Source organism: Otolemur garnettii, unplaced genomic scaffold (genome assembly GCF_000181295.1).
Source record: "Otolemur garnettii isolate 467f Iridium unplaced genomic scaffold, OtoGar3 scaffold00031, whole genome shotgun sequence".
Taxonomy (NCBI): domain Eukaryota; kingdom Metazoa; phylum Chordata; class Mammalia; order Primates; family Galagidae; genus Otolemur; species Otolemur garnettii.
In genome coordinates this window covers 8,231,749-8,249,558 of record NW_003852426.1, presented here as the reverse complement: position 1 = coordinate 8,249,558, position 17,810 = coordinate 8,231,749, and the positions used below count along the sequence as shown (strand labels likewise).

The 17,810-nt window shown below is 44.6% G+C and overlaps 1 protein-coding gene across 1 annotated transcript in view; it reads right to left on the bottom strand.

Moving 5' to 3' along the window:
- Positions 1 to 678: 678 nt before the first annotated feature.
- CMTR1 (cap methyltransferase 1) overlaps positions 679 to 17,810 on the bottom strand; it is a 58,931-nt gene continuing 41,799 nt past the window's right edge. The window contains exons 14-24 of the mRNA XM_012804825.2: positions 11,022 to 11,078; positions 10,240 to 10,297; positions 9,488 to 9,556; positions 8,373 to 8,504; positions 7,359 to 7,481; positions 6,609 to 6,700; positions 6,127 to 6,195; positions 4,687 to 4,734; positions 3,817 to 3,929; positions 2,876 to 2,984; positions 679 to 2,179 (exon numbers count right to left, since the gene is read on the bottom strand). Coding sequence (XP_012660279.1) covers positions 2,002 to 2,179; positions 2,876 to 2,984; positions 3,817 to 3,929; positions 4,687 to 4,734; positions 6,127 to 6,195; positions 6,609 to 6,700; positions 7,359 to 7,481; positions 8,373 to 8,504; positions 9,488 to 9,556; positions 10,240 to 10,297; positions 11,022 to 11,078 — 1,048 coding nt within the window. The 3' untranslated portion in view covers positions 679 to 2,001. The remainder of the gene's footprint in view (positions 2,180 to 2,875; positions 2,985 to 3,816; positions 3,930 to 4,686; positions 4,735 to 6,126; positions 6,196 to 6,608; positions 6,701 to 7,358; positions 7,482 to 8,372; positions 8,505 to 9,487; positions 9,557 to 10,239; positions 10,298 to 11,021; positions 11,079 to 17,810) is intronic.

The window sequence follows — 17,810 nt, the reverse complement described above, 5'->3', positions numbered from 1 at the left end:
TAAAAACAAGGAGCTGCCTAAGGGGCTAAGGCTGTGAAACACCAAAGACAGAACCTCAGGGCCAGGGTGAAGGAGCCCAGTAGAGTATAGGCAGGCCTCAGGGGAAACCTGCACAGTGTGGTGTGCTTCCTAGCCTGGACTATCTGCACATACCCCACCCCCAGCGCAGCCCCTCTACAGGCAGAACCAAGCCCTCCCTCATCAGAGGGAGGCTGGCCAGGGTCAGCAATACCATCTCTCCCTCACTCTTTTCCCTGTCTAGTGACACTAATTGGTCTGACGCTTCTGTTATTTTAGTCACACAGACAGATTCTGGACTGTCAGCGCCACCTTGGAGTGAGCTGTGTGATTTATGTAAGAGGTGGGGCAGGTCCCTCTGCCCTCCTGGGGCTGTGGGTTCATTCATTCTCCTGTTACTGCTTCTAGCAGAGGTACATAATTCCCTGGATTCTTCTTTGGGTTCCCTCTTGAGCAGCGAGCAACAACCCTGGGAGCCTTGATGGGGCCCAGGAGCTTGGACAGGCTGCAATTAAACAAACCATCTTTTCTCCTCTCTTCTTTGAGTAGAGCTTCTTCCCCTTCACCTCTGGCCCAAGTTGTTTCATCCATGCCAGTCCCAGACCACAAAGCATCGAGGACAAATAATAGCAGCAGCCCCAGCACAGAGCCACACAGGCATTAAAAATATGTTTATCTTTAATGATCCAAGATTCTGCAAGACACACTGATATACCCAGAACTGGGTGGAAATACAGCATCTCAGCAGTGCTGCTATCAGCCTAGGGGGAGGGGCTGGATGGTGGCTGAAAGACCCCCATGGAGGAGTCAGTTCCAACCTCTCGGGAATCTCAGTGCCATATCTCCATGGAAACCAGTCTGGCACTGGGATAGGGCCCTAGGGAGCCTACACGAACATCTCTGAGAGGTATTTCCCATTAAAAACAACCACAGGTGCCCTCCCCCACCCAGAGCTACTGCCCAGTTTCCCCTCCTCCCTCTCTGCCTCTGCCAAGATAGAAGAAATGGAGTGACCACATAAGGACAAACAAAAGAAGATTGTACCTCCTACTGGGGTAGGAAAACAGAAAGTAAGGGTAGCAAGAAGCTACACCTCCTGCCCCAAACTCTGCCCAGACCCTAAGGCGGCTATAGTAGACAGTGGTACTCAGACCCTGGAGGTACACTCTGTTACTGTGAGGCCATTGCTGCCGGGAGAGAGTCAAAGGCAGGTCTTCAAGGCTGCTACCTGCCCTCTAAACTCCCCAACAGTTTAGACCAAAAGGGCATGGGGCCCAGGCAGGCCACAGCCCCCGGAGGCAGTCTTACCCGGTGCCAAAGACAGTGCTCCCTGGATCCTAATGTGGTATCAGAGACATGGGGCCCATACTCCTCCTTCCCAGCCTGCTGGGACTGTCAGAGCTCTGAGACTGTCAGAGTTCTTCCCTGGAAGAACTCCAGGGAAGGCCAGGATGAGGGGAGTAGACAAGAAAATCTCCCCAAATTTCACATCAATATAGCAAGTTTAAAGAAACAAAACCTTGATTTGTACAGCAGCTGCTCCTGGCTGGCTTATGACAGTGGGTCTCCACCCACTCATGGTTGGCCCAATAAAAAGCTGGGCAAAGCAGGGGCCTGGGCACCCTCAAGGGCAGTTCATGGAACTCAGAAAAATGAGTCTATGGGATGTAGGAAAGAACAGCAGAGCCCAAAGCTCTGCCACTCTTTGACATGTCATTCACCAGCCCCATGTGCCCTGGGCATTAATCTCAACCCTGCTTCAGGAGCAGCTTCCTTCGGGCTGAGTCCTGGAAGGGGGTATAGTTGCCAGGTAGGTGTCCCAGAAGGAACATGTGAGTGTCCTCTGAAGGCACCTGACCAAGCTTCTCAGGGTATACAAAGGAGGCTACCAACCCCTCATGGCCAGGCTGCAGTGTTCCCCAGTCCCTTTCCAAGAGGAGCAAGAGACCAGCACTGCAGGCCCCTGGTGCAGAGTGCCCTGTCTCAGGGAATGACAACATAATCTGCAGGGGTAGAGCGTCCCAAGGCACTCAGGCACTGTGTCTGGATGAAGGAGAGGACATCCTCCTTGGACAGCTTGTCTGGGTCCTGGAGCTTCTGGGAATCGTGTACACGGATGCCATCCCCCCACTCCCAGAAGAGCCGGCCATAGTAGCAGATGCTGGGAAGGGGAGGAAGGGGAAAGAGGTCAGAGGACTGCATGTAGGTGGGTGGGACAGCACTAAGTGTTCCTAAGGGTGGGGGGAGGGGAGCTCCCAGAACCAACTTTTCCCAACAAACAGCTGCTGCTGCTAATTGTATCCAACTGCATTCCTACAATTACTGATATTCCTGGTTTATCTGTCTGTGCTTCTCGAATAGAGAAGTGTGGTGACAGAAACAAGTGTCTGCGACTAATTATAGGCATATTAGGGCTGCTGTTGAAACCTATGGCTAAGAAACTGGTAAATGGATGCTGGGCCCTGATGAGGGACAGCTGGGGCCTTGAGTTCCAAGAGGCAGGCTTGTGGGCCCTCAGCATGTTCCCACCACATGGCCAGTATCAACCTTATGCAAGAGTGGCTGCTCTGTGGGGCAGATATACTGCCCACATGGGACTTTCACACCTAGGGCCCCCAAACATCACAGCAGGTCAAAGCATCACTCCCCTATTACTAAGCTTAATACCAGGCCCAGCCACACCTGAAGGGGCTGCCATCCCTACCTTTGAGGGGAGGAAAGTTCTTACTAGGAACAGAACCTGGCTCAGAGGAGCCCCTGCAGGGGCAGCAATCTGTCTTAGGACTTGTGGTGTGCCTCAGGAGGCTGGGTGGCATCCTAGCTAGTGTCCGTGGGGCTGCTGAGGAGGGCTACTTACTGAAATGGGGCAATGGAGTCTGCAGGGAGGTCAAAAGTAGATGTCTTGGTTTTCTTGTTGTAGAAGAATTTCCTGTTGAAGCTTTTGCTGAATCCCATAGTCCATGGCTCTGGGAGGAGGAAGAGGGGAACAAGTCCAGAAAGTACCCATGAAGGATAGGTCCAGCCAGCACAGAGACATGCGTTTCCTCCAATCCTATTCCCGCCTCCCTTATAAGTAGGCAGGGACAGTCTGTAAGGAAGCAGCCTTCATCACCAGCCCAATGGGGCTCTGAGGATAAGTAAGAAAACTGCTTCTCAATGACCCTACCCCAGTCCTGCCAACCTGCTATCAGGGTAATATCACTAAGACTTTAGCCAGAGAGCACTAAAGACAATGTGATACAAATGGATGGATCCCAGCCTGACTTTCTGAATCAGAGAAGGCCCTTTGCCTGTCATGACGGCACCGTATGTGTATATTCAAGCTGAGCTCCTCTCTCCCTATCCCCTGCCAACTCCCAGCACCTAACACACCTCTAAGAAATACCAGCCTGGGGTGACACCTGTGGCTCAGTGAGTAAGGTGCTGGCCCTATATACCAAGGGTCGTGGGTTCAAACCTTGCCATGGCCAAACTGTGACAAAAAAAAAATAGCCAGGCATTGTGACAGGCACCTGTGGTCCTAGCTACTCAGGAGGTTGAGGCAAGAGAATCACCTAAGCCCAGGAGTTGGAGGTTGCTGTGAACTGTGACGCCATGGCACTCTACCAGGGCAACAAAGTGAGACTCTGTCTCTTTAAAAAAAAAAAAGAAAAGAAAAGAAAGAAAGAAATACCAGCCTGGCTGCTGCCCACCATTTTAGGGAGCCCTTAGCTCTGGCTCAGGCAGGGTCTGGGTCATCCCCCTGGCTGAGAGAGGGAAGGAAGGGGGCAGGGCAGAGAGCAGTCATTCAATACCCACCATTCACTGTCCTGACAATGTAGAGCCCTGTGGGCACAAAGTGCCTGTCGTCACGCCCTGTGTAGCTGAGCTTCGGAGTGCCACTGGAGCCCTTGATGACCTTCATTTCTAATCTATTTCCCCAGGTAGGGGTGTACACATTGTGTGTGTCAAAGAGAAAAAGCCCAAACGTTAGTCTTGGTTAATATCAAAATCATACCAACCACAGTATTTTACCTTGGTTTGACATAAGAAGAAACTGAGGCATAGAGACAAGTGAGTTAGTGGCAGTGCTGATTCTAAACTCCCTCCCAAGCCAGGAGGCAGGAGAGAACAGATGACCCTGCTGTGTCCCTGCTGTTTGGGAAGTTTCAGGGTGATAATAAAGGTGAGATCTGAAATCACAGATGCCTGGCCTCTAAAGAGTTAACAGTCACTGCCTCCATGTAAGCACGCCTAGGACTCAGATCTGTGAGTACTCTGTATACTGCTATGAATATGGGGGAGTGTTTATAACCCCTCCACCCCTCCAGGTTCAATCTCTCTCTCAGCACTGGGAACTGGGATTTATGGTGTCTCAAGCAGCTTTCTGCTTTGCCCCTCACAGGGACAATCGTAACTGTAACAGCATCAACGAGCCTGTATTTCTGCCTGACACACACCGCCTTACTCCCCTCCTGACAGGGTGCTGAATCAGCTCTCAGCCAGGGGGATCTTGGCTGCAGCAGAGAGGCACAGCGAAGCAAGTAGGGTGGGACAGCCACCAAGGCCAACTCACCACCCCACCCCCAAACCATCTCTATAGGAACATACAGAATGAATCGTGGACATGGCCATGCCTCCCACCCCTGCTGCCCCTCAATCCTGAGCTATAATGATTGAGTCACTCACCTGAGAAAAATCTTCTCCATCTCTTCCAGCCTGTATACCTCCTTCACCCTATGGATAGAAGGACACATAAAGGACAGACAAAGGCTTCCCTGGGGATGCTCTAGTCTAGACTAGAGCTGGTAGGCAAGGTCTACACCTGTCCTTGCCCTCTGCCTCAGGCCCTCCCTGCAACTGTCCAGCCCACCAAGATCCAGGACACCCAGCCTCTTATGCTGCTGTCTTACATAGGCAAGCCCCAGGTTTCAGACTTGCCAAGCAGTTCTTCAAGCCTGCCCTGGGGCAACTGGGGAGTGCCACTAAGGTTATTGGAAGACAGGAGGGAGAAAGATGAAGAAAAGTCTGGCAGACAAAAATGTCTCTGTCAGCATTCCTACCCCCATCTTTGCTATCACCACAGGCCAGAAAACCAAGGACAAACCTGTTCTGTCTACATGGACTTTAGGCTTTCCCATAGCAGAGTTATTTTAAATAGTCCTACATAATAGTCCTATTACCCACAGTGGGTGAAGGACCTTTAACCAGGAGACAGGACTCCTGTTTGATGCCCAGCCCTATGCCTTCATGGGGCCCTGAACATACCTATGGAAATGCTACTGGGGAAGGTCCCCAAAGATCCAAAAACAAATAATGGATGTCAGGTCCCTAGGAGTTGCCTTCAGGACCTTGCAGACAGGACATTTTAGAGTGCACACAGAAATTCCTTTTGGACTTTTCACATGACATCTATAAAGTATATTCTCTATACTGGATTTAATTTTAACTAAGTAAATTTACATTAAAGAAAATAATAAAAAGGATGTTGATAAAATGTAAATAGGCACTTAGGCCATATGAAACCCCAAGGAGTAGGGCAGCAGTGCCCTTTTGGCAATAACATAAGACCTCAGCCTACCCTGGAAAAGTCCACTGACTCTGTTCTCTTCCTCCTCTTCCTTTCAGGGGCCTGGAACTTTCACACTACCTAACATGACAACAAACCCTGGCTTTTGCCCCAAGCACTGAGTGTCCTGCTCCCTCAAACCATCCTTCTTTTTTCATATTCAAACCTCCCATTCTCTCAGCACCTTTTTCATATATGAAAAAAATGAAAAGGCCAGGTGATATGCTAATGACACTCAAGTGTGAACAGTGATTCCCAAGGTGTGTCTGCACTCTCAAAAGCATGTGCATCTTAATTGAGGGCACCTTACCTCATAGGAATGAATCTACCTGTGGAGGTTTACCCACATGCCAGGCAAGATGGGGACAAACTCTGGGGACTAGTTACCTCCTAGCACCCCAAGCAAATTACTTGTCAAGGCAGTCCCACCTTTAACACCAACTTTGCCTGGTTGTCTCCACTCAGCACTCCCACCCTCGCTGGACAGAAGATGTGCAGGCATCAGCCAAAAAGAAGCAATAGGGAAGGGGGATCTGGGAAGGGAACAACCATATGCTCACCTGATGGGATTCATGTCAGGTCGACTAGGCTTGGAAACAGCTTTCACAAATTTCTCAGCAAGCTGAATTCTACAATCCAAACAGAGTCTCTCAGAGGCAAGGTGGTGCCATCGGCACCCCTGAACTCAGGGCATTTCACAGATGAACCAACTTAAATGGGACCAATCAAACACAAGACATCTCTTTAGAGGAGTCCTTTTTCCCACAAGGTTACCCTTACTCAATCTTAACACAAATATCACCTCAATCTGAGCAGCTATAGTAAAATGGAGTGTGCTCAAGACTCAAGCCCTAGTAAATTCTGAAGTGCCAACATCAGTTTTCCTCTCCGCCCTTAGTACCAACCAGTGGGTGGGAGAGGTAAACTCTCAGACGGCCACAAACAGAGAATGCCTGGGTGAGGGACCAAGCCTGGGAGGCTGCTGCCCACAGAGTTGCCTTGGCCTACCCCACCCTCCCCACCCTGGGGCCCAGGGTCAGACCGCTGGTTAAAGTGCTGCTCCCGAACATCACTGCCATTGAGCACGAGGACATCAAGGATGTGGATGGCACTAATCTTCCGCTGGGCCTTCCCCTGGAAGGACAAGTACACTGCCACTTTGGTAGGTGTCAACCTGTGGCCCACACTGCCCACCATGGCATGCTGGCCTCCATTCCCCTTAACAGCTAGGTGAAGGCTATAGCTCTAAACGCACACTATTTCTCTTGCCTCCCTCCCAGCTGATTCTCAACATCAGATTGACCTGAGTTTATAAGTATGGGAACATCCGAGGCTTTGGGTGAAATGTTCCTTAACCTCAAATCCGTAAGGCTGCTATCATGGTGCTCCAGGCAGGGCCCCACTTCACACCCCTTGCCAACTGTTCCCAGTGTTCTGAGTGTTACCTGTTTAGCTATAATACTCAAAGCTCCTGGGAAATAATGAGTCTCTTCTTTCCCAAGGGATCCCTGGTCAAAAACTTAAATCAGCTGCTAAAAAATACCAATCAGACCCACCAGGGCCCTCAATGCAGAGATGACTGAGGTCTCCTCCAATACATAGACTGTGCTTATCCCAACTTGAATCTACTGTTGCTCACAAGAGAAGGAATAATTACAAAACCCTTCCTCAGCCCTGAACCCTGTCAACACCCACATGATGTAACCAAGTTAACTAAGGGCAAAGGGCCAGGCTCAGTGGTAGTCCATTCCCCGTGTCACAGGGCCAAGGCCTAAACAGAACCACCACTGACCTCCCCTTTCAGCTCATGCACAATTTCCACAGACAGCAGAGTGTCGCGGGGCAGCTCTGTCTTCAGGTCCAGCTTGACCCAGCGGTCTGACTGGCGGCCATCCCAAGTATAGATCTGAGACTTCTGTAGGCAGAGACAGGGCTGGGTCAGGAGACTGAGGGGTAAGAGGCCCTGTTCTCAAAAGGGCTTTTAGTTGGCAGCTACAAGCTGATGGGTTGGAAAATGTCCAAAGCAAATGTCTAGAAGAGACTGAGTTTGGTACACTTCAGTGATCCTGACAGTAGTGTTCTCTGCTGCCTCAGCAGGAAAGAAGTAGAGATCTGGCTCAGTCCTGTAACAGGTAGGGAACAAGCCCAGGGCACCTAGGTCAAAAGACCTAGGTTCATGATCAGTGGCCCTCAGGAAAGATCCAGCTTTGTGTGTGTCTGGGGTAGGTCTGATAAAGGATCCAGAGAGTAGAGAGGAAGTAAAAGGAGAAAAAGACAAAGTATAAGAGGACACAAAAGAAGTAATTAAGAAATAAGAGACCAAATTACATAAAAAACAAGTCTGAGTTGAAAAAAAAAGCAATGACTTGACTTGATAAAGACTCAGAACTTTCCAGGTCTTTCCCTCAACTCATTTTAGACTCCAAGGGGCCCAGAGTAAGGACAGAGGATGTCTGTGCATAGGTTGGTGGTAGTGTTATAAAGAAATGGCAGCATGGGCTCAAGCCAGATTAGCCTGCTAGCCTTCAAAGCTCTGTATCATAAGAAAAGCACCAGCACCTTTAGCAATGCATAGAGTTCAAGAAGAAATACCATGAATAAATGAGAAAAATGAATGAATGACACTTGGCAAACTTAGAGGAAGAAAAGAAATGAATTTTTAAGAAATACCTTTATAGGAGCAAAGCCCCAGGTCCTTGGTACCAAGAGAACATGTACTAAGTATGGCAGGAAGCTGTCCAGATTCCCACAAACAGAGGGTAATTCTGCCTACCCAAGCTGGCTGTGAAGCCAGATGCAAACTCACCCCCAGGCCGATGAGAAACTTCTGGTCACTGCCAGACACCATGCAGCGGTAGTCAAGCACAGGACGGATCTTCTCCAGGGTTTTAGAGGTGAGTAGGGTGGGCTTGTAGCTAAAGATGTCGATCTCGGTGCCCTGTAGCAGTGGGTCAGAGAAAACACTGCTCAGTTGGGCCAAGAGACAGGCACATAGTGTGGGTGCCTCTGGGGCCGGGGGCAGGTCAGGAGAGGCAAGGGACAGGAAGCACTTGCTCTCTGAAACATGCTCCCCTATACTCCCTTCTCCACCTAACCATGCACTAAATGAGATTTATTTCCCTCTGCTTAGAGTGTTCCTGTAGGACCTATTAGGAAAGAATGGGAGAGAAAAGAATACTGAGTCCCCACGTATAAATCAGTTTATCAGAGCTATAAGAAAATGGCACAAAAATGTAAAAGCCACCCCTCAATAAAATTGAAGGCAAGGATTCTCTACAAGTTGGTCTGAGAGCAGTTAAGTGATCTCTCTATCCCATTCAGAAAAATGTACACATGCTATCCTTTTGGAACCATCTCAAACCTCAGTCTCCAGTCTCTGACTCCCACAAAACCAGCATAATGGCCCACAAACTAGGCCAGATTTAAGTAAGGCCCAGGGAAAGGCTGGAGGTTGGGTGATAGAAAACACAACAGAACTCTGAAGACCAGAAACATGACAAGGAAGCAGGAACTAGGCTAGCCTTGCTGTGGGCTGCCCTGGCAGATCCCTGGGCACCCTGTCCAGCCCCCCTGCCCAGCCCCCCTGTGTATGATCATCCCACATTCCATGTCTCCTCTGCAGCAAATTTCACAGGACCCTGAACTTGCCAGGACATGATGGCCAGCACCAGGGTGGAATGAATGCTGAACATAAGCACATCTCAGGACAAGAATCTTCAGCTGGCCTGATGTGCCCTTGGAGAATTCCACGCCCTATACTACAGGTTCCCCCAACTGCAGCAGCCTGAGCACAGGCTCTCAGAGCCTAGGAGGGACACCTGCACAAGCCCTATGGAGGACAGCCATCTGGGAACCTCAATGTTACCATCTACATCTAGAGAGAGGCTTCTAACTTTTTTTCACCAAAAATACCAAACTTACCTGGATTAGCTCAAAGAACTTAGATTTGGGGTCTGAGGAAGAAGGAGCAACTCGAGCCTGGTCTGGGATCTAAAATGAGACAGAACAAGTTTTAATTTTCTTTTTTCTTGTGAGATAGTTTCACTCTATAACCCTGGGTAGAGCCATGGCATCAGAGCTCACAGAAATCTCAAATTCTTGGGCTCAAATGATCCTTTTACCTCAGCCTCCCGAGTAGCTGAGACTACAGGCATCTGCCATAATGCCTGACTAGTTTTTCTATTTTTAATAGAAATGGGGTCTCACTCTTACTCAAGCTGGTCTCAAACTCCTGAGCACAGGCGATCCACCCACCTCGGCCTAAGTTTTAATTTTCAAATGCACTTTTGACCATGGCTAGGAATGAGGGTAATGCAGGTGAGGGGATAGGTTCAGACTGGGGAGGAGGAAATGGTACCTAACAAAGAAGGCTGGAATGAGGGGGAAAAGGTGAATAATTCAGTCACTCTTCCCTTTTAGGCCCTGTGGTAGCACACCCTAAAGACCACAGAGAAAGGGAAGTAGCCAAAATGAAGCCTGTCCACCTACCACCCCTATCCTTTCTGACCCAGCTATACGGCCAAACCAGGAGCAATGCCAAGAAATCCCACTCTGGGATACTGTGACGGCAGGAGACATTTTTAGGAGGCCTAATATGACAAGGTTGAGCCAATCTCTTTCTTCTCTACAGCTTCCCTGCACTAGAACAATAACGGGCTGAAAGAGATGCTCACCCCCCAGAGTCGGAGGCACTCTTTCCGGATTTCTGCCTGCCGAGGCTCACTCAGGGTCCTGGGAAAATGAAGCCAGTAAGTGATTAAAATCCCAAAAGGCATAGGAATGTGCCCCTGTGCATCCCTCAGAACCACATAGAGAGGAGGCTTAATATATGAACATGTTAAGCTCACACACAAGAGACCCAGAGGGCTTACAACAGGAGCCCAGATGTACATAAATTGAGATTACCTCCCCTTCTCACCACAACAGGAAAAGGAAGAAACTGCCCTCCTGACCACCTGGAGGCCAGGGTCCCCACACATGCTCCTCTTCCAATCACTCATCAGCATGTTCTGGCCGACAAAGGCCATATTAAGCCCATCCTGACATATGTCACTATGCCCCACAAAACTGAATTAGCTTATTCAGTTTTAACCTACCAAAGGTTTTCCCCAACCAGTATGATCTCTCTCCCCTCTTGATTACTCTGGGTCCCCTGGACGTCATGTATTGTACTTGTGCTATCCTACTCTATACCCTTTGATGTTCATATTTTTTTCTGTATTCTTTTCCTTGGTTATTCTTTACATGCCCAAAGATGATGTTAAGTATTCACGGACAAATTTCATGCCATATACTTCTCTGGTGTCCTTCAGTGATCACAGCAGAGTGCAAGATAAAAGAGTAGATGTTTTTAACTGTTAAAATGAAAGATAAAAAAACTCAAAGAGTTGGGGTGGGGAGCAAAGCAAGATCTTCCCTTGAAACAGGTGAATTCTGAAAAGTGGGCAATACTCACGTGTCTTGAACAAAGGCATGGATTTTGGCCAGAGCTTTGATCTGCAAACTACAGTGGCTAGGGGAAAAAAAATATATTACTTGATCTTAGGATTATCAATAATGATAGCCAAAGGATATCAAGTCAGAGAAGTTTAACCAGAGCAGTATCATCTACATTTGGGGAAGGAGTTGAAAAGTTGAGAGAGAACTGCCCTCACCATCCCCACTCCCAAGGTGTAATTATGTAGGGCTTACTAAAGGAAAAGGGTAGAGTAGAACTGAGTCAAACCCCCAGGCCCCAGTCCTACTAAGAGGAAAGTTGGATCCTACCCTTAAATAACTTGAAAGTAGTGATGAACTGATTCTAAATAAAGCAATACCAAAGCCCAGACCCAGTTCATCCATTGACTACACTGACTCATCTCATCTACATTAACAGCCACCCTTTCGACTTTAGTCTCCACTATTCTTTTGCACACAATGCCTGGTTAGCACTTAATAAAAAATTATGAGACATGTGATGAAACAAGATAATGTGACCCCCACAAGGGAACACAGTCCAATAGAAACAGACCCAGAGATGGCCCAAATGTTGGAATCCTCAGATAGGGCCATTAACATAACTGTGATAAACATGTTAAAAGATCTAATGGAAAAGGTGCATGATATGCATAAAATGATGAAAAACTTCAGCAAAGATATCAAAACTATATTTTTAAAAGGCGAATAAAAATCTTAGAAATGAAAACTATTATATTAGAGATGAATAATTATTTTGATGGGCTTAAGCTACTGAACATGGCAGAGGAAAAAATCAGTGAACTTGAAGACAGGTCAACAAAACCCAAATTAAAACATAAAGAGAAAAAAAGTGAAAAAAATATAACACATCATCTGAGGTCTTTAGAACAATAAAAACTGCTAAATGTAAATATAAATGGAGTCTCAGAAGCAGAGGAAAGAATAAAACAAAAAACACTGACCAGATAATGGCCAACAAATCTCCCAAATTGATGAGTGCAATCAATGCACAGATCCAACCAAGGTCAGTGAACCTCAAGCGGAATAAATATAAAGAAAACCACATATAAAGATATCAAGGTCAAGCTGCTAAAAATAAAAGATAAAATCTTGATAGCAGCCTGAAGAGAAAAGACATAGGACACACAGGAAAACAATAAGAATAATGGACTGATTTCTCATCAGAAACAATGAAGGCAGAAAACTATGGAATAGTATTTTTAAAGTGCCATTAAAAAAAAAATGTCAATCTCAATTTTCATATCCAGTGAAACTATCCTTCAAAAATAAAGGAAAAATAAATACACTTTTAAATAGACAAATCCTGAAGAGATCAATTTTCAGAAGACTTATACTGAAAGAAATTATTTACTCTGAAAGAAATTCTTTAGTCTGAAAGGAAATGATTCCAAATAGAAATCTGGTTCTAAAGGAAGGAATGAACCTAGAAAGGGTAAATATGTCAGTAAATAACAAAAGCCTTTTTTTTTTTTTGAGACAGAGCCTCAAGCTGTCCCCTTGGGTAGAGTGCTATGGCATCACAGCTCACACAACCTCCAACTCCTGGGCTCAAGTGAGTCCCCTGCCTCCACCTTCCAAGTAGCTGGGACCACAGGCGCCTGCCACAACGCCCGGCTATTTTTTTGGTTGCAGCCATCATCGTTGTTGGGCGGGGTTGGGCTGGATTCTAACCTGCCACCTTAGATGTATGTGGCTGGCACCTTAGCCACTTGAGCCACAGGCGCCGAGCCATAAGAAAGGCCTTTAAAAAAAAAAAATTATATATATGTGTATCTTTAAATCTCCTTAAAAGACTGTAAACTGCTTAAAGAAAAAAGTGACAATATAAAGGAGGGTTAATATAAAAACACAACCACAAAGGCAATAGGACAGTAACTTCGTATGTATTGCTATAAGGTTCTTAACTTGTTCTTGACACAGTAGCATATAGACTATGATAAATTAAAGATGCTTACTGTAATCTCTAGAGCCAACAAATAAAACATAACACAAAAGGCATTTTTTAAAAAAAACAAGGAGGTAAAATACTAAAATATACTGAATTCGCCCCCATCCATAAAAAAGGAGGGAAGAAAGGAACAGAGGAACAAACAGGAAACAGAATAAAGGAAAATCAAATGGCCAAGAAGAAGATTTAAGCCTGTGGTGCCTGTGACTCAAAGGAGTAGGGCACCGGCCCACATACCAGAGGTGGCGGGTTCAAATCCATCCCCAGCCAAAAAAAAAAAAAAAAAGGAATAATTACATTAATAATTACACTTAATCTGCCTGGCATAGAAGCTCACATCTGTAATCTGGGAGACCCAGGAGGGTGGATGGCTGAGTTCAGGAGTTCAGAACCAGCCTGAACAAGAGCAAGACCCCATCTCTACTGAAAACAGAAAAAACTAGCCAGGCATGGTGGCGCATGGTGGCATATGCCTGTAGTCTCAGCTATTTGGGAGGCTGAGGCAAGAGGATCACTTAAGCCCAAGAGTTTGAGGTTGCTGTGAGCTACGATGCCAGGGCACTATATCCCTGGTGACAGAGTGAGAATTTGTCTCAAAATAAATAAATAAATAAATAAATGAATAATTACATTCAATGTAAATGTAGGAACGATGCCCATTAAAAGGCTATTTTTATCCAGACTGGACACAAAAAGGCAACATTTAACCACATGTGTCTATAAGAAAAAAACATTTAATCAGAAAGACAAAAACAGAAAGAAAGAAAAAGAGATCATGCAAACACTAAGCTAAAGAAAACTGATGTGGCTATATTAAAATTAAACTAAGTAGGGCCAGGTGCAGTGGCACATGCCTGTAATCCTAACACTCTGAGAGGTTGAGGCAGGTAGATTGCTTGAGCTCAGGACTTCCAGACTAGCCTGAGCAAGAGTGAGACCTCAACTCTAAAAATAGCCGGGTGTTGTGGCAGGTGCCTATAGTCCCAGCTAATCGGGAGGCTGAGGCAAGAGAATCACTTGAGCCCAGAGTCTGAGGTTGCTGTGAGGTATGACATCACGGAACTCTACCAGGGGCGATAAAGCGAGACTCTGTCTCAAAAAAAAAAAAAAAAAAAAATAGCAAGGCATTGTGGCAGGATCCTATAGTCCCAGCTACTTGGGAACCTAAGGCAGGAGGATCTCTTGAACCCAAGAATTTGATGCTGCTATGAGCCATGGCACTCCACCAAAGGTGACAAGATGAGACTCTATCTCAAAAATAAATAAATTTTAAAAATTTAAAAAATATAATTAGACAAAGTAAACTTTGGAGCTGACACCTGGTCAGTCTCTATTCTCCTTTTCCTCTTTATTAAAGTCTTTTCTTGTCCCTGGAAAAAAATAAAAAAGTAAGACTTTAAGACAAAAAATATTAGTATAGATAAATATTTCATAATGATAAAAGGTCAATTCATAATAAAAACAAAACAGACTCGGCGCCCACAGCTCAGTGAGTAGGGTGGTGGCTACATACACCAGGGCTGGCGGGTTCGAAGCTGGCCCAGGCCTGCTAAACAAAAACAACTACAACAAAAAAATAGCTGGGTGTTGTGGCAGGCACCTGTAGTCCCAGCTACTTGGGAGGCTAAGGCAAGAGAATCGCTTAAGCCGAAGAGTTTGAGGTTGCTGTGAGCTGTGATGCCATCATACTCAACCGAGGGCAACACAGTGAGACTCGGTCTCAAAGAAAAAAAAATCTTAAATGTGCACATGCCTAATAACAAAGATCCCAAACAGATGAAGTTTAAAAACTGACAAAACTAAAGAGAGAAACAGACAAATCAATAATCATAGTTGAGGACTTAAACAGTTCTCTTACCAATTGATAGAATAAGTAATCAAAATATCAGTTAAGATATAGAAAATCTGAAAAACACTAAGAACCAACTTGACCAAATTAACATTTATATTATAAATCACTATACTGATCAATGGCTTTGGAATATTCACCAAGATAGAGCATATGATGGGCCATGAAATAAACCTCAATAAATTTTAAGGGTTCAAAATCATATAGAGTACATTCTGCTAATGATGGGACTAAATCTGATAAATATCTTGAATATTCCAAATTATCTAGATATCAAATACCACACATATACATAAAATCCATGAGTCAAAGAACAAATCACGAGAAAATGTTTAAAAATATTTAAACTATATGATAAGGAAAAGACATACATCTAAATACAGGAGATTCCACTAAAGCAGTTCTTAAAGGGAAATTTATAGCATTTAAAAAATTATATATATGAACAAAAAGAAAAAAGGTCTAAAATCAAAGAATCTGAAGAAAAGAATGAACTAAGCCTGAGATAATTAGAATAAAGGAAATAAAAAATAAGCACGAAAACCCATAAAACGAAAACAGACAATAAAATCAACTAAGTAAGAAACTGTTTAAGAATTAATAAAATTGGGCCACACTTGTGGCTCAATGGGTAGGGCGCCAGCCCCATATACCGAGGGTGGCAGGTTCAAACTCAGCCCCGGCCAAATTGCAACAGAAAACTAGCCGGGCATTCTGGTGGGCGCCTGTGGTCCCAGCTACCCAGGAGGCTGAGACAAAAGAATCACCTAAGCCCAGGAGTTGGAGGTTTCTGTGAGCTGTGTGATGCCACGGCACTCTACCCAGGGCAATAAAGTGAGACTCTGTCTTTACAAAAAATAAATAAATAAAATTGATAACTCCTAGCAAAACTAGTTAAAAATAAAAGAAAGAAAACATAACACCAATATAAAGAAGAAAAGAAGAAATATTATTAGAGATCTCAACAGGCACTGAAGGAGAGGTGGCATTATGAACTTAACACCAATGAATTCAAAACCTTAGATGAATGAACTGAACAACACAAATTTAATATACACAACAAAAAAGCTCTGAAAATCTGAAAAGCTCTGTATCTGCCAAAAATTAAATTTTTAAAACTTCCCACAAAATAAATGCCAAGCTCTTCTGGTATATTCTATCAAAAATTTAAAAAGTGAAAGCTACCAATCTTACATAAATTATTTCAGAAAATTTAAGAAGAAATACTTCCCAACCCATTTTATGAGACTGCTAATAGAATAAAAGAATACATAGAGACTAATGCTCCTCATGAATATAGACACAAAAATCCTTAATAAACTATTAGTAAATTGAAAACCAGCACATTGTACCCCATGATTGCATTAATGTTCACAGCTATGATTTAATAAAAAAAAATCACACACCAAAATATTAGTAAATCAAATATAGCAATATCTAAAAGTGATAATATATCATGACCAACTGGAATTTATGCCCAAAATACAAGATATGTTTACTATTGGAAAATCATTCAATATTTAATTCATTGTATGTATTACTGGAATAAAAAAGAAAAATCATCATAACGATAAGAAAAAGTATTTGACAAAATTAAACATTCATGATCAAAAATTCTCAGCAAACTAGGAATAGAAAAAATATTGCCAGACTGACAAAGGACATCTACAAACATACAGCTGACGTCATACTTCTTTTTTTTTTTTTTAAGAGACAGAGTCTCACTTTGTCACCCTCAGTAGAGTACCGTGGTGTCACAACTCACAGCAACCTCGAATTCTTAGGCTTAAGCAATTCTCTTGCCTCAGTCTCCCAAGTAGCTGGGACTACAGGTGCCCGCCACTATGCCCGCCTATTTTTTGGTTGCAGTTGTCATTGTTGTCCAGCAGGCCAGGGCTGGGGAACCTGCCAGCCTCAGTGCATATGGCTAGCACCCTACTCACTGAGCTACATGTGCCAAGCCCATACTTTTTTTAAAAATTGAGATATGGTCTCACTCTGTTTCTCAGACTGGAGTGCAATGGATGATCATAGCTTACTGCAGCCTTGAACTCCTGGACTCAAGCAATCCTCCTGCCTTAAAGACCTCTTGAGTAGCTGGAACTACAAGTGTACGCCACCATTCCCAGTTATATTTTCTATTTTTTATAGAGACGAGCATCGTGCTGTGTTGCTCAAGCTGGTCTCAAACTCTGTCCTCAAGTGATCCTCCTGTTTCAGCCTCCCAAAGTGCTGGGATTAGAGGTGCAATCCACTGCACCCAGCCAAAAAAAACACAGCTAACATCATACTTAAGGATTAAACATTTTATACTTAAAATGAGGAACAAGGCAAGGGTGTCTGTTCTCTTCACTTTAATTCAACACCATACTACAGAAACTAGTCCATGCAATAAGAAAAAGAAACAAAAGGTATACCAGTTGGAAAGGAAAGAGTAAACCTGTCTTTATCTGCAAAAGACACAATTTTGTATATAAAAAAAAAACTTTAGGAACCTACCAAAATCTACTAACACTAAGTAAATTAAGCTTTTTCATGGGATACAGTCTATATAGAAAAATCAATTGTATTTCCATACACCAGAAGTCAGCAATTAGAAAATGAAATTTTAAGACATACCATTTACAATAGCACACAAACCCATAAAATTCTTAGGGATAAATTTAACAAAAAACATGTAAGACCTCTATACTGAAAACACTGTTGACAGACCATAAAGATAATCTAAATAAATAGATAGATATTTCTTATTTGAGATATGGTGAAAGATTCAACATTGTTAAGATGTCCATTCTCAGCTCGGTGCCTGTGGCTCAAGTGGCTAAGGCACCAGCCACATACACCTAAGGTGGCGGGTTCGAATCCCCAGCCCAGACCCGCCAAACAACGATGGCTGCAACCAAAAAAATAGCCAGGCGTTGTGGTGGGCGCCTGTGGTCCCAGCTACTTGGGAGGCGGAGGCAGGAGAC